This window comes from Notolepis coatsorum, assembly GCF_963971535.1.
Source record: "Notolepis coatsorum genome assembly, chromosome: 1".
NCBI lineage: Eukaryota > Metazoa > Chordata > Actinopteri > Aulopiformes > Paralepididae > Notolepis > Notolepis coatsorum.
The window spans coordinates 74,767,312-74,794,132 of record NC_140165.1 but is presented as its reverse complement, the minus strand read 5'-3'; the positions used below and the strand labels follow the sequence as shown (position 1 = coordinate 74,794,132).

The 26,821-nt window shown below is 43.3% G+C and overlaps 1 protein-coding gene across 1 annotated transcript in view; it reads left to right on the top strand.

The window, feature by feature from the left end:
- tmem102 (transmembrane protein 102) overlaps positions 1 to 17,163 on the top strand; it is a 131,921-nt gene extending 114,758 nt beyond the window's left edge. Inside the window, exons 3-6 of the mRNA XM_084312390.1 lie at positions 10,203 to 10,541; positions 14,278 to 14,471; positions 15,625 to 15,837; positions 16,470 to 17,163. Coding sequence (XP_084168516.1) covers positions 10,203 to 10,541; positions 14,278 to 14,471; positions 15,625 to 15,837; positions 16,470 to 17,084 — 1,361 coding nt within the window. The 3' untranslated portion in view covers positions 17,085 to 17,163. The remainder of the gene's footprint in view (positions 1 to 10,202; positions 10,542 to 14,277; positions 14,472 to 15,624; positions 15,838 to 16,469) is intronic.
- The last annotated feature ends 9,658 nt before the right edge of the window (positions 17,164 to 26,821 follow it).

Here is a 26,821-nt window from a genome sequence, read left to right as displayed (position 1 = left end):
CTATTACACACTATTACACTATTACACTATTACACACTATTACACACTATTACACTATTACACACTATTACACACTATTACACTATTACACACTATTACACTATTACACTATTACACACTATTACACTATTACACACTATTACACTATTACACCGAGTACAATGGCACAATCCGCAAGTCTCTACGACAAACGGTTCAAGAGATACACTGAGGGGGTGTGGCCTAAGGGGGCGTGGTCTAAGGATCGGGGGAGTGGTCAACATCGACCAATGAAAGGTGGTCAACATGGACCAATGAAAAATGAAAGAGGATATCCCTACTGAGTACAATGACACAACCCACAAGACAGAGGGCGCTGTCAGCAATTCAGTACTGCAACACAGTGATGGCCAATGATGGGTTAAGTGGATGATGTCATTGGCAGCTCAGCCACGAGCCACACAGCTGAACCAATCATGAGTGAGCCATGAGCCACACAGGTGAAGCAATCACTATGACTTGCATATTTTCTATCCAATGCATTTGTATGGAGGCAGATGCATGACTGCATTGTCACATTGATTAAAAGAAAACTATAAGAGATGAAGCGTTGTGACGCGCACATGAGCACTACAACGAGTAGGCGAAGGGTTGTGCGCGATATTGTGACATTCGTGCAATATTGTGGCACTCCTTCGGCGATCGGAACAGAAGGCTAAAAAATAGTGTGAAAAATGTGATTTCTAGAGTGCGATTGCATGGCGGTCAATGGGGAGGAGAACCTTCAAACAAATGGTCGTCAGTTGAGATAGAAATGTCCAATTCCATTTATTTTTCTTTTGTGAGCGGGATGACAGCCGTGTCATCGTTTTGATGTGTTTGTTTTATTTCTACGTCCAAAATTGAGATCACACTCGCAATTCACCCAAGGTAGGGGGAAAAAGATTATTTCAGCTGCTACACTCTAAAATGCAATGCATTCCCAATGGGACCGATATTTTACCGTTTAAAGTCGATTCGTAGCCAGACGGTGCGGTGAAACTTTACGAGTTCGGAGACCGGTGTTGCCATAGGCAAGCCGCTCGTTTTGATACCTTTCACGTGTATGGGGCGCGAACGCTTACGTGTTGCAAAGTGTTTGCAAAATCGGTGGAATAAAGAATAAAGAATAAATAAAAAGAGTATGGATATGTATAGTGTGGGTGGCAACCTGGCTTCGCCAGGTCACCCACACTAATAATAATAATAATAATAATAATAATAATAATAATAATAATAATAATAATAATAACTAGACAATTCCGCGCGGGGGAAATTGTGAAAGTGTGGGTGACGCCTGTGCACCGCCGGCCAACGGGGGAGAGTGTCTCTCGCGAGTCTCTATGACAAACGGTTCAAAGGATACAAAAAGGGGGCGTGGCCTAAGGATCGGGGGAGTGGTCAACATAGACCAATCAAAGAGGATATCCCTACTGAGTGCAATGACACAACCCGCAACACTATTACACTATTACACAATATTACACACTATTACACTATTACACTATTACACACTATTACACTATTACACACTATTACACTATTACACACTATTACACTATTACACACTATTACACTATTACACTATTACACATTATTACACACTATTACACTATTACACACTATTACACTATTACACACTATTACACTATTACACACTATTACACTATTAGACACTATTACACTATTACACACTATTACACTATTACACTATTACACATTATTACACACTATTACACTATTACACACTATTACACTATTACACACTATTGCACTATTACACTATTACACACTATTACACTATTACACACTATTACACTATTACACTATTACACACTATTACACACTATTACACTATTACACACTATTACACTATTACACACTATTACACTATTACACTATTACACACTATTACACTATTACACTATTACACTATTACACTATTACACACTATTACACTATTACACACTATTACACTATTACACACTATTACACTATTACACTATTACACACTATTACACTATTACACACTATTACACTATTACACACTATTACACTATTACACTATTACACACTATTACACTATTACACACTATTACACTATTACACACTATTACACACTATTACACTATTACACACTATTACACTATTACACACTATTACACTATTAGACACTATTAGACACTATTACACACTATTACACTATTACACTATTACACACTATTACACTATTACACACTATTACACGATTACACTATTACACACTATTACACACTATTACACTATTACACACTATTACACTATTACACACTATTACACTATTACACTATTACACACTATTACACACTATTACACTATTACACTATTACACACTATTACACTATTACACACTATTACACTATTACACTATTACACACTATTACACTATTACACTATTACACACTATTACACTATTACACACTATTACACTATTACACACTATTACACTATTACACTATTACACACTATTACACTATTACACACTATTACACACTATTACACTATTACACACTATTACACTATTACACACTATTACACTATTACACTATTACACACTATTACACTATTAGACACTATTACACTATTACACACTATTACACTATTACACTATTACACACTATTACACTATTACACACTATTACACTATTACACTATTACACACTATTACACTATTACACACTATTACACTATTACACACTATTACACTATTACACTATTACACACTATTACACTATTACACACTATTACACTATTACACACGATTACACTATTACACACTATTACACTATTACACTATTACACACTATTACACTATTACACTATTACACACTATTACACTATTACACTATTACACACTACACTATTACACTATTACACTATTACACACTATTACACTATTACACACTATTACACTATTACACTATTACACACTATTACACTATTACACTATTACACACTAGTACACTATTACACACTATTACACTATTACACACTATTACACTATTACACACTATTACACTATTACACTATTACACACTATTACACTATTACACTATTACACACTATTACACTATTACACTATTACACACTATTACACTATTACACACTATTACAATATTACACTATTACACACTATTACACTATTACACACTATTACACTATTACACTATTACACACTATTACACTATTACACACTATTACACTATTACACACTATTACACTATTACACTATTACACTATTACACACTATTACACTATTAGACACTATTACACTATTACACACTATTACACTATTACACTATTACACACTATTACACAATATTACACTATTACACACTATTACACTATTACACTATTACACACTATTACACTATTACACACTATTACACTATTACACTATTACACAATATTACACTATTACACACTATTACACTATTACACTATTACACACTATTACACACTATTACACTATTACACACTATTACACACTATTACACTATTACACACTATTACACTATTACACTATTACACACTATTACACTATTACACACTATTACACTATTACACCGAGTACAATGGCACAATCCGCAAGTCTCTACGACAAACGGTTCAAGAGATACACTGAGGGGGTGTGGCCTAAGGGGGCGTGGTCTAAGGATCGGGGGAGTGGTCAACATCGACCAATGAAAGGTGGTCAACATGGACCAATGAAAAATGAAAGAGGATATCCCTACTGAGTACAATGACACAACCCACAAGACAGAGGGCGCTGTCAGCAATTCAGTACTGCAACACAGTGATGGCCAATGATGGGTTAAGTGGATGATGTCATTGGCAGCTCAGCCACGAGCCACACAGCTGAACCAATCATGAGTGAGCCATGAGCCACACAGGTGAAGCAATCACTATGACTTGCATATTTTCTATCCAATGCATTTGTATGGAGGCAGATGCATGACTGCATTGTCACATTGATTAAAAGAAAACTATAAGAGATGAAGCGTTGTGACGCGCACATGAGCACTACAACGAGTAGGCGAAGGGTTGTGCGCGATATTGTGACATTCGTGCAATATTGTGGCACTCCTTCGGCGATCGGAACAGAAGGCTAAAAAATAGTGTGAAAAATGTGATTTCTAGAGTGCGATTGCATGGCGGTCAATGGGGAGGAGAACCTTCAAACAAATGGTCGTCAGTTGAGATAGAAATGTCCAATTCCATTTATTTTTCTTTTGTGAGCGGGATGACAGCCGTGTCATCGTTTTGATGTGTTTGTTTTATTTCTACGTCCAAAATTGAGATCACACTCGCAATTCACCCAAGGTAGGGGGAAAAAGATTATTTCAGCTGCTACACTCTAAAATGCAATGCATTCCCAATGGGACCGATATTTTACCGTTTAAAGTCGATTCGTAGCCAGACGGTGCGGTGAAACTTTACGAGTTCGGAGACCGGTGTTGCCATAGGCAAGCCGCTCGTTTTGATACCTTTCACGTGTATGGGGCGCGAACGCTTACGTGTTGCAAAGTGTTTGCAAAATCGGTGGAATAAAGAATAAAGAATAAATAAAAAGAGTATGGATATGTATAGTGTGGGTGGCAACCTGGCTTCGCCAGGTCACCCACACTAATAATAATAATAAATAATATATCCTTCTTAGCTTAACATCCCAGGGAACTAATGTAGTAACTGGGGATGTTGTTTTCCTCCTGACAAGAGTCTCAAAGTCTGGGGTGATGGTAGACGAAGCAACTCTGAGGTCATGCTCAATGTCCAATCTGTTTTTGCACACACATCCACTCAAAATGGCCCCGCGACCCACTTTTGGGTCGCGACCCACCAGTTGAGAAACACTGCTTTTACATATCTGTAGATACTATATCTATATCTGTTCATATCCTACTCTTTACACTGCTGGCCAGTATGACCTGTATCAGGGCTTGTGTCCACAGCGGACGTTTTATGAGTTGTCAGCTCCTTTCTGTCATTCATTTCTATGCTACAGACTCGACAGGCGCGCTCCTTTTCCCAGCGCCGTGCCTCGCGTTTTAGCGTTCTCGTTTTTGGGCGGAGCGCTCCCAGTGCCAAAAGTTGAAACTAGTTCAACTTTTGGAGAGGAGCGCGCTCATCAAGGTAACTTTTTTCGACCGACCAATCAACATCGAGCAAGTGGGGGAGCCGCGGCAGTCGCGAGACTCAGGAAAACGCTCTTAGCTTTTTTTTTTTGCTTTTCAAATCGGTCCGCCTTGAAAAAAACATGCACTATGGACACAAGAAGCCCTCACTGTACATATTATACTACAACTCTGTACATACATCTGGTTAGCACTACACTCAGTAGTACTAATTTGTATATTGTTTACCCAGTTTAATCACCTGTACATTGTATATTGCTGTTGCACTTATTTCCGTGCTTGTGCTGTATAATGACAATACATTTTAATCGAATCAAATCTAAAATGTTATATTTAACATCTGCTGATACCAGGTCCCGATCTGTTATTTGTATTTTCCTAGATAATACAGCTGCACAGTGCACACTTCATAATAAATAAACTTTTATATAGTGATTTTATCCAAAAGCGCTTTTCAATTTATGCCTCACCCATTTACACACCAACGGTGGAGGCAACCATGTAAGGTGCCGACCTGCTCATCGGGAGAAGTTAGGGGTTAACACTAGCACAGCCATGGAGAAAATGAGGAAGTGAGGGAGACGGAGGTATAGAGAGAGGGAAATAGAGGGAGAAAGAGTGAGGGGGAGGGGGAGGGAGAAGGAGAGAGGGAGGGAGGGAGAGAAAGGGAGGAGGGAGAGAGGGTCAAGGAGGGAGGGAGGTGGCCGCTCAGCAGAAATAGCTGAAATAACGTTCTAATTCCATTTTCCTGAAGTCATTTTGAAATTTCAGAAACCGTGCCAGATAAAACGGGTACTTTTAGGAAAAGTCATTGAGTGACAGAGCTGGAGCTCGACCGAGTGACGAGGATACATTTATTGAAAATGCCTAGGGGTCATGTGACCCCTTGTCGGCCGTGCTAGTGTTAAGTGTCTTGCTCATGGACACTTCTAAATGCTGCCGGGAGGAGCCGGAATCAAACCGGGAACCTTCAGATTACCAGGCGACAGCTCTACCTCGTGAGCCGCTGTCCAGTATATTAAAGTTAGTAAAAACCAATCCAATGTAGGTAAGATATGCTAGGTAATTGAATAGCTCTGCTTAAAGAAAATAAATAGCCAAAGCTATTTCCCTTAAAGTCTCCAAGAAACTGCTAGCAGAATGCTATTTGATTCCCCATATTTATGCGTTTCCTGTAAAAACAGGAAGCTAGGGAAGGACTTGTCATGGATATTGATTGGCATTTACAGTAGCCAACAGCGCTGAATGTGCATTACGGTCGACTCCATTACCTTGTAAGCTAATGTTAGCAACGTACGTTATCAAAGTTACGCAACACTAGTAACGTTAGTTACCAAGCTAACGTTGAAATTTAACAATATTACAGCTCGGTCTTACAGTAAACAAAGTATTCTGCCTTCTCTCCCAAAGCATGGCAAATCAAATCTGCTACAAAAAAGTTCCCTTCCTAAAGCACAACTCAAGTTGTTAATTATTAGGGATGCACCGATATGAAAACTGGCCACCGATACAGATACCGATTGTTCAACTAACACAATCGGCCGATACCGATACCGATACTTGTGGCAAAAAATAAGTATTTGTAATTTTTTTTAATTTTTTATTTTTTTTATATTTTTTTTTAATGAAACTACTGTATATTTGTATGTGTATGTTTGTATTTGTAGGCCTCTTTACTTACTTAAAAAAAGGAAACATCAAGAAATATGTTTATGGTATTAATTCCACCATGCCATGTAGCACTATCCCTCTCCCAGTATCGTCTGGCGGCCTGCAGATGGATACTATTCTCTCAACCAGAGCTCTCAGCCAATGCAATAGAACCATTTTGATTGACAGTCGATTCGGCCAATTACGCCACACCGCTAGCACCCACCTTCTGCTGTTCTTACCACCAATCGGCAAGCGTTTATTCATTTTCTACTTCCGGGCATGCCGCCATTGATCTGCTTGCGAGAACCACAACAAGCTAATACGTTAGCTGCCCGCCGACCAGCGCTCCACAGCATGACCAAATGAGACACAATGATTTTACTGCAGCAAATGTTATAATATAACAAAGCCTTTCTATACATTTGTCTGGTTGAAAACTTTATTAACAGATTGCAGAATGGGTAGTTGGGTACGGAATGAGCAACGGAATGGAACTGAGCTATGAACGGAGTAATGCCTTGCTTACTTGCTATCTTCGGGTAAATAATATGCTGATGTTATTGAACGTGTAACACTAACTATATAACGTTAATGCCACAAAACGATGTTTGTGTCATTTTAACAGCAGATACTTTCTTAAATGCCATCTTCCCGAGAGAGGGGTGTTGACGGGGAGCTGTGATGGGTTCGCTTGGTTGTGTTATTAATAGCATTGAACAGCTAACCGAAAGCTAGCGTTAACTAACGTTAAAGGTTTAGCCATAACGTTACCTTGGCTAAAGTTGGGGCTATTCATAATCCAGCAATAATGGCTGCAGACCTGCAAGCAAAGTACAGCAAGTTGGCAAAGGAGTATTCCAACGTAAATCACATTTTCACCAGTAACGTTAGTCTTCCATCTGCCGGTAGCTCATGCTAGCTAACCTAGCTCATGTTAGCGTAGTCACTGAGCGACCACCTCACGTACACAATTAATGACATGTTGCGGACAGCCATATCGGTGACAATGTTTAGCTTTTAGTGCCAAATGATAAGAGTCTGAAGCGGAGTCTCAAAAGAGAATGTTGAATATTTAGTAGTAACTTTGATGCAGTAGCTTGTGTGTGGGGGACTGGGGCCGGCGTTGTGCAGGATGCGACTGAACTTATCGGCTACTGCCATCGGCACATTCGAGCTTATCGGCCGATAGGCCGATTGCAGTCAACAAGGCACTTATCGGCCGATACCAATACCCGACCGATACATCGGTGCACCCCTATTAATTATTCATCCTGCTCAAGATAAATCAACATAAATGGAGAACTTTTTACTTTTACTAAAAAGTACTTCGCTTACATCCTCGTAAACAGGACAGCAAAACAAAAAATTTACCTAGTTCTCAATTTCACCTCTAACTCACACCAAACAAAGTCTGGCCTCTTTTTATTTTATTATTTTTTTTACTCTATACACATTTCTCCAATCAATATTTCTGCCTCATAAATATATTCAGCGCCTTACAAGTTAAACTAGCCAGCGTGTGTCTTGGAAATGTGATATTCTGCTGGGTGAATCCTCTCGCCCTCTGTGTGTCTGTGTCTCCGTCTGTGTGTGTGTGTCTACCGATGCTGATGAGTTTCTATTATGTTGCATGCGTTTCCATCAGAATACTGAGTGTGCGTCTTGAACACACGTCTTGAAGCTCGACGGTCTCATTGCTCGTATAGCACTCTGTGTTTCTGCGTTGCGTCTCCATAGCCATCTGTGTGTGATTGAATATTAAGGTGTGTATATATTTTCACCTGACTTGAGCCTTTGAATATCAATTTCCTCTCTGCACTCTCCTTTGAATATGAATCTGTCGACGTGTATGTTTTCCTATACCTTATATAATAACCCTTTCACTACCACACTACAGAAGGTTAACCGGTAGTGAAAGGGTTAACCTTCTGTACTGTGGTAGTGAAAGGGTTAACTGATTGAGCGCCAGCTATTATCTTCATCCTGTAGTCAATGGGCCAGCTTTCCATTGCCTATTTTCACGATGCGTCACTATGTTTGCAGAGCTATATCTATATTCTATATTATAGCTATGGAGACAATGCTATGGCTCATTTGACAGTCACTATCTCTCGTCCAACATATAAAAGGGGGTTCGTTTTTTCATGTATACGTTCGCGTGTTATCCCGTGGTGAATATTGTATAGTTTCAGAGTGATCCAGGCTAATTCCTGAAAAGCTGAGTTATGGAGTTATGTTGCTTGCCTGGACACGTTACTATTTCAAAATCAAAGGTATATAATGGGTATTATGTTAAATCTTTTGATGCTCTGATCGCCAGCAACAGCATTCGTTTTGAATACTCAGTGTTTCCCCTGAAAAAAGATTCAGCAGCGGTGCTGTGCCTCTAGGGGTCTGGGGGCATCCGTGAGAGTGTATCGGATATTAAAATCGAAAAACGTAATATTATGTGTTTGGCGCTCAACGGTTGGCGAGCAAACACGTGATTGGCCGTGAATGAGTTAAGGGCGGCTGGTTCCCAGGCTGTATCTGCACTGCTACGCTTTGCTGACTTCATATCACAGCCGGGAACGTTTTTCGTCGATTTGCATATTTATGATAGACACATCGTATTGTTACTTTGTGCCTTTTGTGGTGGAAATGGCAGACGTTCAAAGTCATAACATGTGCATCTAAAGCTAAAAAGTAAATTTTTTCCCCTGTTTTTCAGCATTTAGCTACAGGCATGGATACATTGTATGTAATGATAAACATTGTCATAGTAACAGCGGGTGTTATTTCAAAATAATAAAGTAGCTATAATGAGTCAATAGATAAAAAGCAGTAATGGCATGTAGGTTACTCACCCTACTCATGTACAGTAGGCATCCACACTACACAGCATTTATAGACATAAATAAAACATCATGGCTCATCTCCTGTCAAAGAGGCAACTACCCATGTGACCTGAGGATATTAGTCAAAACATTTTGAAATATTCAATTGCAAATGGAATTAATTGTTGTTGATTTTTCTGGTAAATTAATCGTTTCAATTAATCGACTAATCGATAAAATAACCAACAGATTAATCGATAACAATAATCGTTAGTTGCAGCCCTAATGTCATGTCATTTAATTGTACTTACTCAGAAGCATTTTGAGAACCTAAAATATTTTTTGAACGTGTAGAATAGGTTCCAAGATTCCTGGTAGTTGATTCCTGGTTCCAAGATTCCTAGTTCAATAAAACGAATCAGATCCACTGATTAAAAGAGAGAATAGGTGCCATGAAGTGCCACGGTGCAGAGGCATGGCAGTGATGAGCTGGCAGTGAATCTGCGAGGTTTCTCTTGACAGTTTCTCTCCTCTCCTTCAGGACTGGTGCAGAAGGTTGACCAGCGCCTCCCGGTGGCCAACGAGTACCTCCTCCTGTCGGGCGGCGCCAGGGAGGGCGTCCTGGACCTCAACCCGGAGGAGCTGGGCGACTACGCCAGGGGGGCGGACTTCGACCTGGACTTCACCCTGCTGGTGCCCGCCCTCAAGCTCCACGACCGCAACCAGCCCGTCACGCTGGACATGAGGCACTCGCCGCCCTGCCACTCCTGGCTCAGCCTGCGCCTCTGCGACGCCCACACCATGGCCCGCTGGAGCATCTGCTGCCAGGAGGAGCACGGGCTGCCCGAGGAGGAGGAGGAGGAGGAGGAGGAGATGATGGGTAATAATAATAATAATAAAATAATATTGTATATATATAATTTTTTATTTTTTATATGTTTTTGTAGATTTGTATTGGTTTTTGCTACCGGGCAGTCCAGTAGAGAGAGAGCGAGAGAGAGAGAGAGAGAGAGAGAGAGGAAGGAAGAATGGGAGATAGACGGGGGAAGACATTCGTCAAAGGTTGCTGGGTCTGGGAGTCGAACCCGGGACGGCCGCATTGCACTGCAGCACAGTTACATGGTGTGCCACTCGGGCGCCCCAATAAAAAAAAATTGTATTGCACTTTTCGTTCACTAGGATCCCAAAGTGCTACAGGGTTAGAACATAGTTAAAATAGAACATAGTTAAAAACAGAAAATTAACAGAAAAATAAACAATTAAAATAAACAGAAAATTAAAGACAACAGCACAAGAAAAAATGTAATCACAAGAAAAAAAGAAAAAAAAAGCTAGCAATCAAAGGCCTTTTGAAACAGATAGGTAGACAGATAGATGGGTAGGATGGGGGGGGGTTGGAGACTTGGGTATCTGAGGGAGGAGAGGAAGAGTTGAGTGTCATCGGCATAGCAGTGATATGAGAAGGCATGAGACGTGATAATGTTACCCAGAGATTTGGTGTAGAGAGAAAAGGGGGGAGGTTCAAGGACCGAGCCCTGGGGAACACTCATCTGTAGGGGGGCGGGGGGACGACAGTGTACCTCTCCATGATACTTGGTAGGAGCGGTTGTCAAGGTAGCCATGCCAGCGCAGATTCTACAACATTCCTGCGAGGGATGCGAGGAGGATCTGATGGTTGACTGTGTTGAAGGCTGCCGACAGGCCCAGGAGAATGTGAAGAGCCCATGTGACCGCTATGAGGGCCGTCTCTGACCAGTCCTGAAGCCTGACTGATTAGGAAGCGACGGATTCCCTTCGGAATTTTACAAAACATTTAGACAGGAACTGAGGCCCATATTAGAGGCAGCATTTAGACACACAATGAAAAAAGGAACAATGCCACCCTCATGGAAAGAAGCCATAATTACTACGATTCCAAAGGAAGGGAAGGATAAGGAACTATGTAGTAGCTTCAGACCAGTGTCCATACTTAATGTAGATTACAAGATGTATACATCGATAATAGCCAAAAGATTTGAGACATTTATGCCAGATATTATAGACGAAGACCAGACCGGATTCATTAAAGGAAGAAAAACACAGGACAACATAAGAAAGACAGTGCAGATAGTAGAGGAGATACAAAAAGAAGGAGGAAGTGCAGTACTAGTTAGCCTGGATGCAGAAAAAGCATTCGACAGTGTAAGCTGGATATTCCTATATAAAGTATTAGAGAAATTTGGACTAGACAAAAACGCGATGAAAACAATTAGGGCATTATATCAAGAACCAACGGCAAGGATTAAAGTAAATGGCAACCTGACGGACCGGATCAAACTAGAGAGGGCTACAAGACAGGGCTGTTGTCTTTCGCCGACGCTCTTCGATATATTCATCGAACCACTGGCTCAACTAATTAGACAGACCGAGGACATCAAAGGGGTGGAGATAAGGGGAACAGAACATAAATTAGGACTGTTCGCAGATGATGTGATAGTATATATGAGACAACCAGACACAAGCTTCCCGACACTGATGGACTTACTGACAGAATATGGATATTACTCAGGATATAGACTTAACGTAACAAAGACACAGACCTTAACATTGAACTACACCCCAACGACAGAGATCAAAGACAAATACAAGATTAAATGGGATATGGACAGGATCAGATACCTAGGAGTGAATATTACAAGAGAGGTGGAGGGACTATACGATGCAAACTATACACAGATTAATCAGAAAATCAAACAAGACCTAGAAAGATGGACAGTAATGCCTCTAGACTTTAGCTCAAGGATCGAAATTATAAAGATGAATATATTACCAAGGTTACTATACCTATTTCAGGCTCTACCTATATTAATACCACAAAGCCAGTTCAGGGAATGGAATAAACAGATATCAAGATTCATATGGGGGGGGAAAAGGCCAAGGATAAGATATGTGACTCTACAATTACAAAAGGAGAAAGGAGGAATGGCAATACCTAGTTTAGAAGATTACTACTACGCAGCACAGCTGATAATAGTAACATGTTGGTGCAACGAGAACTATGAAGCCAAATGGAAAGACATAGAAACAAAAGATGAGGGACTCAAAGTGCAGGCACTAATAGGAGACAGGGAGCTATACAGAAGAAAGGAACAACTAATGGACCCAATTACCAAATGCACTATAAATATATGGAACAAGATAGTAAAGAAATACAAGCTAGAAAAAGAAACCAAGATACTGAGATGGATAACGCACGACAACAAATTTAAACCAGGGAAAGAAGATCATGTGTTCAAAAGATGGGAGAGGGGGGGCATAACAGCAATATGTACAATAACAGAAGGAGGGGAGATCCAGACTCTACAAAAATTGAAAGAAAGATTCGGACTAGAGAATAGCGACCACTTTAGATATTTACAGATTAGGGACTACTACAACAAGGAAATAAAACTAGACAAAGACAAAGATCAGAATGGGATAATTAAGATAATGGTAAAAGCATACGAAGGAAGGAAGGGGGGGGGGGATATCAGCACTATATCGGGCAATAATGGACAGCAAGGACATCACAACCAAATATATAAAGGAAAAGTGGGAGAAGGAATTAGAAACGGAGATAACAGAAGAAGAATGGTATAACATATGTAAGATACAACACACAACCACAGGGTCAAGGATATGGAGGGAGTTTGGGTGGAAAAACATAATTCGATTTTTTATAACACCAGAAATACAGGGCAACTATACACCAACACAGAAACCATGCTGGAGAAAATGTGGACAGGAAATAGCAAACCACACACATATTCTGGGGATGTCAGATAATAAAGAACTATTGGGAAGAGATAGGAGGGATAATAAATGAAATAGTAGGATATGAAATACCCCAGACAGGACAAGTATTGTATTTAGGGAACTTAACACAGGAAGGAATGCAGGGGAAAGATATATACTTGATTAAGATATTACTAGTAGCAGCCAAGAAAGCACTGACGAAAATGTGGTATAGAGTAGAAGCACCGACGAGGGAACAATGGACAGAGATAGTGGGTGGGATACAGGAAATGGAGAGAATCACATATAGGCTGAGGCTACAAGACGAGAAGTTTGAATCAAAATGGGAGAAGTGGGAAGAGTATAGGAAAAAAAGAAACGACATCACAGGAGAGTAAAAAGGAGACAAGAAGAAAAAACGAAACGAAAATAAACTATGAAGGTACCAAAGAACCCATGTCACTTTTTTTGTATTTTTATTTTTTTGTATTTATTTATTGTTTCTCTCTTTTCCTTGTTTTTGTTTAGCTGTGTTTTTTCTCGGAGGGCTCTGTTTGTTTATTGTATTTCATTCATCATTTATTTAATTATTGTATCTGTATTACGTACCCAAGATGTGAGTTACATTTATTTAAAGTCATGTTTGTTTGTTTATTTATAATTTAGTATTTTTGTAATCCGTCAGAGATGTAAGCCTTGGGCCTCTACACAGGCCCACATTTTTTTTTTTATAGTATTTCAATTTCAATCTTTTAATTGCAATGTCTTTTGTCGTTTGTGTAAAAAGGGAAAATACCAATAAAAATATCTTTAAAAAATAAATAAAAATGCAGCCATTTACCGTTGGTCTCTCTCCCATCCAGGTAGAGGCTCTGTCCCGTCCCTGGTCCCCCCTCAGTCCCTGGACGGCTGCTACTTCTCTCCTGCCCTGGTGGCCGACTGGTTCTGGAGGGCAGTGAGCGAGGCCGTGGACGAGCTGCGGAGAAGACCCCAGAGAGGCATCCCCATCCCGGACCGACTGGAGAGGAACGGCCCCCTCACCACCATCATCCTCCAGGTAGCCTCTGCTCCACAACCAAATGAAGACGGACAGTACAGATATACTGTAGGGGAATAGTCCCAGGACAGTAGACGAAGAGATGTGTTCATTCATATTATGCAACCACATTTGGGGGGTGGGGTATTTGGGGATGGCTCTTCCATTCAGGACAAATAAAAGAACATTTCTCGGATAGTTAATTGTGAGCCCTGCATGGTTTGCCACAAGGACACAAAAGTCACGAAAAAAAAGAAAAAATCTGCAGGCAACACTTTGAGTGCCACGGACACGATTTGTCGTTAGTTCATGCCGCCAGTTGAGTGCCACCAACGCTATATAGCGTTTGTTTGTCGTATTTTATTTTATTAGCGATTTGAATTCATATTTCATCAATCGAGCCTCACGCTAGTGTTTGTCTCTCTGAGCTCAATTGGGAAAATACCGCCCCCTATCGTCTCTCCCTGTGTAACTGCACCCCATTGGTTTAACTTTAGACTGATTTAACTTTAGAAAGATTTTATCGTATCCCTATGTTTTAAATGGGCATTTCACTGATTAACCTGAAGACCTCTAGTGAACTGCAGACACTATTTCTTCAACTATTTTCTTCAACTTGTGTCTGAGTTGGGGTCTACAGTTGAAGATAGCGGAGGAAATAGCATCTGTGGTTCACTAGTGGTCTGCTCTCTTACGGGGACCAGGGGTGAGGTCCACCAGTCACAACATATTTTAATTGGTCAGAAATGATCGGTATTAGCAACACAGCTGACCGTGTGGGTAGCGGCCCAACAGCATGTGCCACAATATTCTTCTGTTGGTATTCACTCTCGTTTTGAGTTGTTTGGGTTGCATGGGATCTGCCCACACGGTTAGCTGTGTTGCTCGTTCCACGAATGCATGTTCCTTACAAGTTGTACCTCGTTGTAAAGGTGACTAATCAGGCTTTCCAACGATATAAAATACAATACCAATTGGTATTATAAAAAGGGGAGGAATAATCGACGAGATAACGTTTCCAAACTTTTTTTTTTTTAGGAGTTTAGTTGACTGAGGAGGTGTGTGTTAGTGAAGGAGCAACCATTGTAACGGTCCTTCTGCCCCCCTCCCTCCCTCCCCTGCTCCCCTCCCTCCCTCCCTCCCCTGCTCCTCCCCCCCCCCCCCCCCCCCCCAGGCAGGCACCAGCCGGGTGCTGTACGACCTCCTGCCTGTGGTGTCGTTCCGGGGCTGGCCCGCCGTGGCCCAGGGCTGGCTGACGGCCAACCACTTCTGGGACGGAAAGATCACAGAGGAGGAGGCCATCTCCGGCTTCTACCTGCTGCCCTGCTGCTCGCCGCTGGGCGGCCGGCCCGACCGCGAGTGGAGGCTGGCCTTCTCCCGCAGCGAGGTAACGGATATATTACCTACACATACATATATTCTTTTTAATGTTTTGTATATGTATATATTTGTTTTGTAAGTTTTTAAATTAGTACATTCATTTTGAGTAGTGGAAAAGTTATGTTCTCTTAAAAAACATTATTATTTTTTTTAAAGCCATTTCATTGCTAGAGATCAATGATTTGTTTTATTGTTTGTTATATTTACATGTTCGAAAAATAAAGATTTCAAATCAAATAAAAAAAACTTCCTGGAGCAACACTGCCACCATGTCATGGCTCAGTGTTTAGTTTTCTTCTTGATGGTGTCTACTTTTCCAGTACAAATTATCTGATATATATCACATTCTGATATATATTCTTTGTGTAAAATAATTTAAATTAATAAAAAAGCGGAGGTTCGAACCTATTAATTAAGATTTGAATGCCAACGTAACGAAGGAAGGTCCGAACGTTCGAATGTTTGGGCTCAGCCCTAACACACACACACACTTTCTTTCTTGTTTTTTTCCTTTCTTTCTTGCTTCCCTCCCTCCCTCCCCCTCTTTCTATACCGTTCCCTTTCTCTCCCAGCGCCCTCGTCCTTCTCTCCACACCTCTTCGCTGACGTCTGTCTTCCCCCCCCCCCCCCCCCCCACAGGTCCAGTTGAAGAAGTGCATCCCGTACCCCATGGCCCAGGCCTTCCAGGCGGCCAAGGCCGTGTTGTCCAGGATCCTGGCGCGGCCCCGCACCGGCCTCAGCCCCTACCACCTGCGCACCCTGCTGTTCTGGGCCTGCGACCGCCTCCCCCCCGCCTACCTGTCCTCCGGCGAGCCCGACACGCCCGCCCGCCTCCTCCTGGGCCTCCTGGACGACCTGGCGCACTGCATCCTGGGAAAAAGCTGCCCCAACTACTTCCTGCCCCAGTGCAACATGCTGGAGCACCTCGCCGACAGCCAGGCGCTGCTCGTGGCCCGCAAGCTGGCGCACGTGCGCTCGGACCCCACGGAGCACCTGCGCGCCGCCCTGGACCAGGCGCGGCAGGCGGGCCAGCTGAAGAAGGAGGCGGCGGCCTGCGGCGCCAACGGGCACCACGGCTCGTCGCCGGGGCGCCACAATGCGCCGGCCAACGGCATCATCTCGCCGTCGGAGGACAAGCTGGCGCAGCGGCTGCAGCAGCTGGTGACGGAGAACCCGGGGAAGTCCATCTCAGTGTTCCTCAACCCCGACGACGTCACGCGGCCGCACTTCCGCATCGACGACAAGTTCTACTGAAACCCGGGGGCTCGTCCGTGTGTGTGTGTGTCGATCGTAGACGTGATGTTGCACTCTGTTAAACCCTTTCACTGCCACGCGACAGAAGGTTAACCCTTTACTATCACACTACCGACGGCTATGTGGTAGTAATGGTTTAACCTTTTGTCGCGTGGCAGTGAAAGGGTTTAACCTTTTGTCGCGTAGCAGTGAAAGGGTTTAACCGGCTGTCGCGTGGCAGTGAAAAGGGTTATAACCGGCTGTGTATTGTCGCGGTGAAAGGTGGTTAACCGTTTTGGTAGTGCGGCGGTGAAAGGGTTATAAACACCCACACACACACACAACACACTGATCCAGGCGGGACGGAGAGGCCCGACGGCTGCGTCGAGACGGAGAGACTTGAAGACATTAAAGCTGTGGGTTCTTCCGGGTTTTCCGGCGGGTGTCTCTTCTTCTTCCAGCCCCCGCTAACGCCGGAGCGCCGCTGCTCCACAGACTCTTCTTAACCAAAAAAAACACGACAATAACACGATAACAACGACACGTAGCGCTCTCTCTCACCCCCCCCCCCCCCCCCCACCTCTAACTGCACGACTAATGTCGTGACGGGCGGGTTGTTGTTGTTGTTGTCCGCGGAGAGAGCAGCAAGGAAGGGGGTGGCGACTGCCATCTGGCGGTGGTCGCCACGGAGACGCCTCCTTAACGAGCTCTCTGCCTTAACGACGGACCCTCTGCTCTTTTAGTCGAGAGGAAGACGGGAACGACGCGGAAGGCTGCGGGGGGGAATGCGTGTGTGTGAGCGCCCCCTGAAGGTTTCTTTTTCAGATATTACTAACACTTCTGAGGAAAGAGGAGAGAGAGAGAGAGAGAGAGAGAGAGAGAGAAAAGACACCTTGAACGCAGAATTCCTCCCCCCACTTTGTTCCCTTTTTTTTCTTATTCTTTGGGCGCTAATCAGAGGGCGATTGCCGGATTAGATGTAGAAATCAAGGTACGGCTGATGTAACTGAATGTAATTTGGGTGAAAAGGAGAACGACCCAGTCTCTCTCTTCTCTTTAAAATTCTGTTGATATGCTCTCTGTGTCTCTCTCTGTGTCTCTCTCTCTCTCTCCCCATTTCTTTCTCCGACCTTCTCTTTCTCTCAGGTATTTATAATGTTGCTTATTGATTTCATTCTTTTCGATTCCTATGTAAATGACTTCACATTTTTGTAAGTGTTTAGCCCCCCCCCCCCCCTCTTTATTTTAAATGGTACAACCCAGAACCGTGATGGGGTTTCAACATTTCATTGCGTGACAGAATGCACCAAAGAGCCACGTTCAAGTAGGTGCGTTTGCAAAAAAAGAGTTTCCAAAAACTTAAATCACTAAAATCGAGATCTCACTGATACACAATCAGCGTATTATTACTTTGCTTATTCTTTTTGCCATAACAGCGATTTATCACCGAAGCATGGTGGCGGTGTGAAAAATCATTGAGATGGTGGCAGATATTTCCCTCCGTTGAAACGGTCGACCACACAGACCGATGTTCACCGCCGTGTTGCCAGGCAACAAGGACACCGCTGGCTCGTCCATCGTGTGTTCTCACTTCCTTCGAGCGCGTGACACACTTTAACAGTATATAGAAATTAATATATTAGCCCTCGACGTATATTTTGACTGAGAAAGGCCCTCTTCCTTTACAGATTATCTTTCTCATAAGGTTTACTAAGATAGATACATATTTATATATGACATTATTGACCCCGTGTACGTTCTTTATTTAGTTCCACACTAGCTTTGTCACCAAGTTCGGCTACCAGACGGCAGAGGGAGTGAATAGGAGTTTATGATCAGGTCAACCACTGATAGTCACTCATAGTCACCACCATTGTTCATTCGCTTTTAGAGGTTTAGAAAACCCTGTTTAAAATGTGACTCGTATACGTTAAAAGGACCATGCCAGTCTAATTTAGACTTTTACCAAAGATGATGTCTTTAACTCGTCTTGTGTTCAGAGGTGTGTACAATGTGTGTGTTTTAGCTGATATCGGCTTACCCAGGTGTTGAAGAGGGGTGGAAAATACTGTTATTGTTATTATTATTATTATTATTATTATTATTATTATTATTATTATTATTATTATTATTATTATTATTATTATTATTATTATTATTATTATTATTATTATTATTATTATTATTATTATTATTATTATTATTCCCAGTTACTCCTGGTTGCTGTGTGTATTTGAATGGGCTTGTAGTAATAATAATAATAATAATAATAATAATAATAATAATAATAATAATAATAATAATAATAATAATAATAATAATAATAATAATAATAATAATAATAATACTAATAATAATAATAATACTAATAATAATAATAATCTTTATTTGTATAGCACCTTTCATAGAAGAATTGCAGCTCAAAGTGCTTCACAGCAGAAAAGACAACATGAGCACATAAAGTGCAGACATATAAAATCACAGTTTTTTCCACATTAGGGTCTAACACCCCAATAGGCCACATCGTCTATGGTTTGATTCCATGGCGGTTTTAGAATAGACATGAATAAAAGGAGTAAAATAATAAATACAGTAACATTAGCTACCATAAAGATGCCTAGCGACTTTAAAGCTTCTTGGAACATATTTTCAAACCTTTTCAACATCCATGGCAGTGTGTAAGGTACTGTAGGCTGAGATGTACCAAAACATACACTTCATACACACGAAAGTATTGAAGACGGGGACGATCTCTGGTGAGAGCGAGAAGTCAAAATTAAACTGGTCCTTTTAACTAGAAATGTTCCCTCTTAGTTGACTCCTTGGTCGTTAAAGAGTCCCAGGCAACTAACACGTTTGTGACGATTGAATTGTTATAATTCTGTGTGGATGTTGGGTGTGTTAAGCACACCTCTTGTATCGCAGTAATATAGCTATGTAATAGTTTCCATGTATGCTCTCGGGTCTTATATGAGCACTAGATTTAATTGTTAATTGAATTGTTAAAGGGACTAATTGTCCATAGACTCCTGTGGCTGTCGATAAATGGTCAAAGTCTGTCCGACATTTGTTATTGGAGGATCAAGAAAAGAGGGCGTGGCTTTGAGATAGTATAGCTAACGGATGGTGTCGGTAGTTTTTTATAAGGTTACCGTACAAGGACTGCACGTTGGGAAAGCGGGGTTGGTCGGCGGAACAAGGTGGGGGCCACGCGGTGTGGACGGGCTTGGTGTGGTATTGTTTCAAAAACCTTTCTCCCCCCCCCCCTTCCCTTTTATTAGTGTCTCTTGTCTGAGGGAGACTTGACTGGTTTCTGATCATTGTCCCCCTCTCTCCTCCGCTTGGTGGGTCCATTTTAATAAGCTTGTATGTGCGTGCGTGTGTGTGTGTGTGGGGGGGGGGGGGGGGGGGGTGGAAGGGTGCCAGCCAGGAGAGTAACCACCGCAGCAGGATGCCCAGAGAGGCCCAGGCGCACAGCCACTGAAATGATCCCTGTTGTGTGTGAGTCGCTGGTCCTATCTAGTTCAGCCAGATGTGAGCCGTGCACACGGGGAGAAGTGGGGGATGGATGGGGAGACGGGCCAGCAGAGTCTGGCCCTGTTGTTGAGAGAAAGATGGGCCTACAGGGAGTCTCTCTCTCTCGCTCTCGCTCTCGCTCTCTCTCTCTTGTTTGTCCTTCCATCCCTGGAGCCTCCATCTGGACCCAGAGGAGGATTTACCCACAGAGACATGTCCACCATATCAGCCTCTTCCTGTCCTCTCCGAGAGGACCCACGGTGGGACCGCACAGCGCCCCAGTAACCACACCATGCAGCACAGCGGCCCAGTAACCACACCATGCAACACAGCGCCCCAGTAACCACACCATGCAGCACAGCGCCCCAGTAACCACACCATGCAGCACAGCGCCCCAGTAACCACACCATGCAACACAGCGCCCCAGTAACCACACCATGCAGCACAGCGCCCCAGTAACCACACCATGCAACACAGCGCCCCAGTAACCACACCATGCAACACAGCGCCCCAGTAACCACACCATGCAGCACAGCGCCCCAGTAACCACACCATGCAACACAGCGCCCCAGTAACCACACCATGCAGCACAGCGCCCCAGTAACCACACCATGCAGCACAGCGCCCCAGTAACCACACCATGCAGCACAGCGCCCCAGTAACCACACCATGCAACACAGCGCCCCAGTAACCACACCATGCAGCACAGCGCCCCAGTAACCACACCATGCAACACAGCGCCCCAGTAACCACACCATGCAACACAGCGCCCCAGTAACCACACCATGCAACACAGCGCCCCAGTAACCACACCATGCAACACAGCGCCCCAGTAACCACACCATGCAACACAGCGCCCCAGTAACCACACCATGCAACACAGCGCCCCAGTAACCACGCCATGCAACACAGCGCCCCAGTAACCACACCATGCAACACCATGCAACACAGCGCCCCAGTAACCACACCATGCAACACAGCGCCCCAGTAACCACACCATGCAACACAGCGCCCCAGTAACCACACCATGCAACACAGCGCCCCAGTAACCACGCCATGCAACACAGCGCCCCAGTAACCACACCATGCAACACCATGCAACACAGCGCCCCAGTAACCACACCATGCAACACAGCGCCCTAGTAACCACACCATGCAACACAGCGCCCCAGTAACCACACCATGCAGCACAGCGCCCCAGTAACCACACCATGCAACACAGCGCCCCAGTAACCACACCATGCAACACAGCGCCCCAGTAACCACGCCATGCAACACAGCGCCCCAGTAACCACACCATGCAACACAGCGCCCCAGTAACCACGCCATGCAACACAGCGCCCCAGTAACCACACCATGCAACACAGCGCCCCAGTAACCACACCATGCAACACCATGCAACACAGCGCCCCAGTAACCACGCCATGCAACTACTACTACTAGTAGTTGCACTATTCCTACTAGTAGTTGTACTATTCCTACTAGTAGTCGCCCCACAAACTCTCCCCACAAACTGCACAATTGTACCAAAGAGCCCTGCTTCCATCCGTTACTGGGTAGCATTTTATTCAGAAGGTAGCTATGGTTACGAGCGGTATTTAGTTGTTAATTAAGTCTAGAGTGTGGCGCAACTCTGTAGGGAACGTGTTATTTCAGTACTGTAATTACGGTTCTGAAGAGCTCATTTGTTTACTACTTGATTCAGTTGGGGGGGGGGGGGGGGGGGGGGGGTGATAGCGTGTTCTGGTGTGTGTGTGTTTGTGTGTGTGTGTGTGTGCGTGTTGCCATGAGTCAAGAGTTTTAACTGAAAAAGCCAGTGTGTTTCCGAGGCGCTACAGAACATTGACTCATCCCGCAGAGAGAGGAATTAGGGTTTTGTTGCAGCACTGTGCAAACGTCTGTAAGGATGCTGCTTAAGTTCAGACTGCAGATCAAAGTGGCCCAAATCTTATTTTCTTTGCTCATATGTATAACAATATGTGGTCCTAAATCATATACAGGTTTGATCTTTTGCAATGCGACCTCAGTCTGGACAGTCATGCGATGACTTTTACGTCTTCATTGTTCATTTTGCGCATGCGGGTTAGTTCAGGAGCATGACCAGTTCTCACTGGAATCTGATATTGGGCCACATTGTGAAAGATGATGTGAAGAACAGCCAAACAAAAACCATCAGAGCTGAGCACTGAGGCGTGCCGTGTGAACGTGGCGTTAGTTAGAGCTCAATAATCGTTCTTCAAAAAAATATAACTACTTCCTGACCTCCCTTCCATATAATGAGTTTAGATATGTTTTCACTTTTGTTTGTTTTTTCTTAATGGGGGGCGTGGGCATAACTCCAGCGAGACACTTGAATCCATGTTTGTTTCCGGCGGGAACATTTTAACATACACATTAGTGCCTTGTCTCCACTAGCCAGGGTTTAGCCTCGCTGTGGCCTGTCTGGTCTCCACTAGCCAGGGTTTAGCCTCGCTGTGGCCTGTCTGGTCTCCACTAGCCAGGGTTTAGCCTCGCTGTGGCCTGTCTGGTCTCCACTAGCCAGGGTTTAGCCTCGCTGTAGCCTGTCTGGTCTCCACTAGCCAGGGTTTAGCCTCGCTGTAGCCTGTCTGGTCTCCACTAGCCAGGGTTTAGCCTCGCTGTGGCCTGTCTGGTCTCCACTAGCCAGGGTTTAGCCTCGCTGTGGCCTGTCTGGTCTCCACTAGCCAGGGTTTAGCCTCGCTGTAGCCTGTCTGGTCTCCACTAGCCAGGGTTTAGCCTCGCTGTGGCCTGTCTGGTCTCCACTAGCCAGGGTTTAGCCTCGCTGTGGCCTGTCTGGTCTCCACTAGCCAGGGTTTAGCCTCGCTGTGGCCTGTCTGGTCTCCACTAGCCAGGGTTTAGCCTCGCTGTGGCCTGTCTGGTCTCCACTAGCCAGGGTTTAGCCTCGCTGTAGCCTGTCTGGCACACAGTGAAGCGTCTCCATTGTCTTTAGAACCTGGCTGGACCCCTGCCGAGACGGACACCTGTCACAACCTGAGACTGTTGCATCATCACGGTTTAGCTTGTGTGCCACAGTTGGTGGTGTGAATTTTGAAAGGTTGCCTAGCAACCGGATAGTTTACCTGAAACGCAATGGAGACGCAAACCCCAGCCAGGCCGAACGTAGCTAATGGAGACAAGGCGTAAGTGTTTGTGTGCTTGTGAAAGACCAGGGGGGTGGACAACATGTCTGCTGCCTGGGGACGACAACATGTCTGCTGTCTGGCGGGTGGGGGGGGTGGACAACATGTCTGCTGTCTGGGGACAACAACATGTCTGCTGTCTGGGGACAACAACATGTGTGCTGCCTGGGAGGTTGCATGATGTCCAGGCGACACTCTCGTACTGTTGCATATTAGCTTGGGACTGATTTATTCATTTCTGAATTTTACTGAGTTTTTCTAATTATCATACTGACCTTTGTGCTTAAAACTACTGACGATCCTGTTGGAAAAATTGTCTCACGATAACAACAATGAACAAATAATGAATGTAACCTGTTTACCTCTCCAATCAATCAATCAATCAAAAATCCAGTTGAATCAACGTTATCACAAGTTATGTCGATATGACCGATCTCGTCTCTATATTCAAGTGCTGCAAACGAACTATCCAATCACTCCGCAGTTTTGGACGTATTTCATATCTGCTTTTATATCTTCAGTTCTTCCTCTTTCAATAAGTGCATATTATTATTGTTTTCAAACGTTCATGACTGTTCTGTTATATTTATTTTCTTTAGGTTTACGTTTTGATTGATCTTGAAAGGTTACTGCTGTAGCATGAAATAAATCACTACATTTCAAGAGGTATTCTTGTCTTTCTGCTTCATTAGAAGATATAGAATGACTTTAAAGTGTGTATATATGTTGTTTCTGCTTCATTAGAACATATATGCTACATATAGAATTACTTTAAGGTGTTTATATGGTGCTTTTGCTTAATTAGAACGCATAGGCTACATATAGAGGTGTTTATATGTTGTTGCTGCTTCATTTGACAGTATATGTTGCGTGTAGAATTGTTTATAAGGTGTTGAAACCACAAAAGCAAGAGTAAGTTGCCATCTCTCTTTCTGTATGAAAATGCATGGTTTCTTTTACTGGTAATTTTAATACCTTTCTCATTCCGTCATTCCTATATGAATTGAAAATGGGGGACCCTGATGGAAACAAGACAAACGTCTTTCTCAGGTCTGCATCCCCTTAACAATTGTATGTATTGAGCCGTACTGTATTGTACCCATTCTGCAATCTGTTAAATAAAGTTTTCATTCATTCATTCATTCACACTGAGCCACTCTGCCCCTACTGGCAGCTAACGGACACAACACTTTGTCTGCAACCAGTTCAATCTACGCGAGAACGCCTCACATCTATGACGCGTGATTTGAATGGCCTCCACATTTAGTGGAGTTGACTTGCAGTACATAATAATTCCAACAGAGGGAGCGCCAACACAGTGCTTGGATTGTGGCGGTACAGCAAGGCCTCTTCTGCTCAGTCACTGTGAAGAAGAGGCAGGGGGGGATGGAATAATTATGGTATAGTGAGTAGTGAAGCTTTTTTTTTTTTTTTTTTTTTACCCTTTGACGCGCAACATGGGTCAAAAGGTGACCAGAGTGAGCTTGTGTTTTTTTATATCTTTGCAATAAATTAATTATATGATCCAGTATTCCACGTATTCCTCGATTAACTTGTTTTTGATCATCACAAAGCTACAGGTATGGGCAGAGTAATATTAGGAATACATAAATATAGGCAATACAATTTGATCTGATTAACTAAACAAAGATGCAGATGAGGGTAAAAGTATCAGTATACACAAGGTGCAGTAAACACTAGGTGCAGTATACACAAGGTGCAGTATACACAAGGTGCAGTATATACACAAGGTGCAGTATACACTAGGTGCAGTATACACTAGGTGCAGTATACACAAGGTGAAGTATACACAAGGTGCAGTATACACGGTGCAGTATACACAAGGTGCAGTATACACTAGGTGCAGTATACACAAGGTACAGTATACACTAGGTGCAGTATACACAAGGTACAGTATACACTAGGTGCAGTATACACAAGGTGCAGTATACACAAGGTGCAGTATACACAAGGTACAGTATACACAAGGTGCAGTATACACTAGGTGCAGTATACACAAGTTGCAGTATACACAAGGTACAGTATACACTAGGTGCAGTATACACTAGGTGCAGTATACACTAGGTGCAGTATACACAAGGTGCAGTCTACACTAGGTGCAGTCTACACTAGGTGCAGTATACACTAGGTGCAGTATATACACAAGGTGCAGTGTATACACTGTGCAGTATATACAAGGTTCAGTATATACAAGGTGCAGTATACACTAGGTGCAGTATACACAAGGTGCAGTATACACAAGGTGCAGTATACACAAGGTGCAGTATATACAAGGTGCAGTATACACTAGGTGCAGTATACACTAGGTGCAGTATACACAAGGTGCAGTATACACTAGGTGCAGTATACACTAGGTGCAGTATATACACAAGGCGCAGTATACACAAGGTGCAGTATACACTAGGTGCAGTATACACAAGGTGAAGTATACACAAGGTGCAGTATACACTAGGTGCAGTATACACATGGTGCAGTATACACAAGGTGCAGTATACACTAGGTGCAGTATACACAAGGTGCAGTATACACTAGGTGCAGTATACACTAGGTGCAGTATACACAAGTTGCAGTATACACAAGGTGCAGTATACACTAGGTGCAGTATACACAAGTTGCAGTATACACAAGTTGCAGTATACACAAGGTGCAGTATACACTAGGTGCAGTATACACAAGGTGCAGTATACACTAGGTGCAGTATACACTAGGTGCAGTATACACAAGGTGCATTATACACTAGGTGCAGTATACACAAGTTGCAGTATACACAAGGTGCAGTATACACTAGGTGCAGTATACACAAGGTGCAGTATACACAAGGTGCAGTATACACTAGGTGCAGTATACACAAGGTGCATTATACACTAGGTGCAGTATACACAAGTTGCAGTATACACTAGGTGCAGTATACACTAGGTGCAGTATACACTAGGTGCAGTATACACAAGGTGCAGTATACACACAAGGTGCAGTCTACACAAGGTGCCCTGACTGGCGTGATGTACGTCATATGCTGTAGTGGTCCATGCAGGTTTCGGTGGTTAAGGGTCAGACATGCCTAAT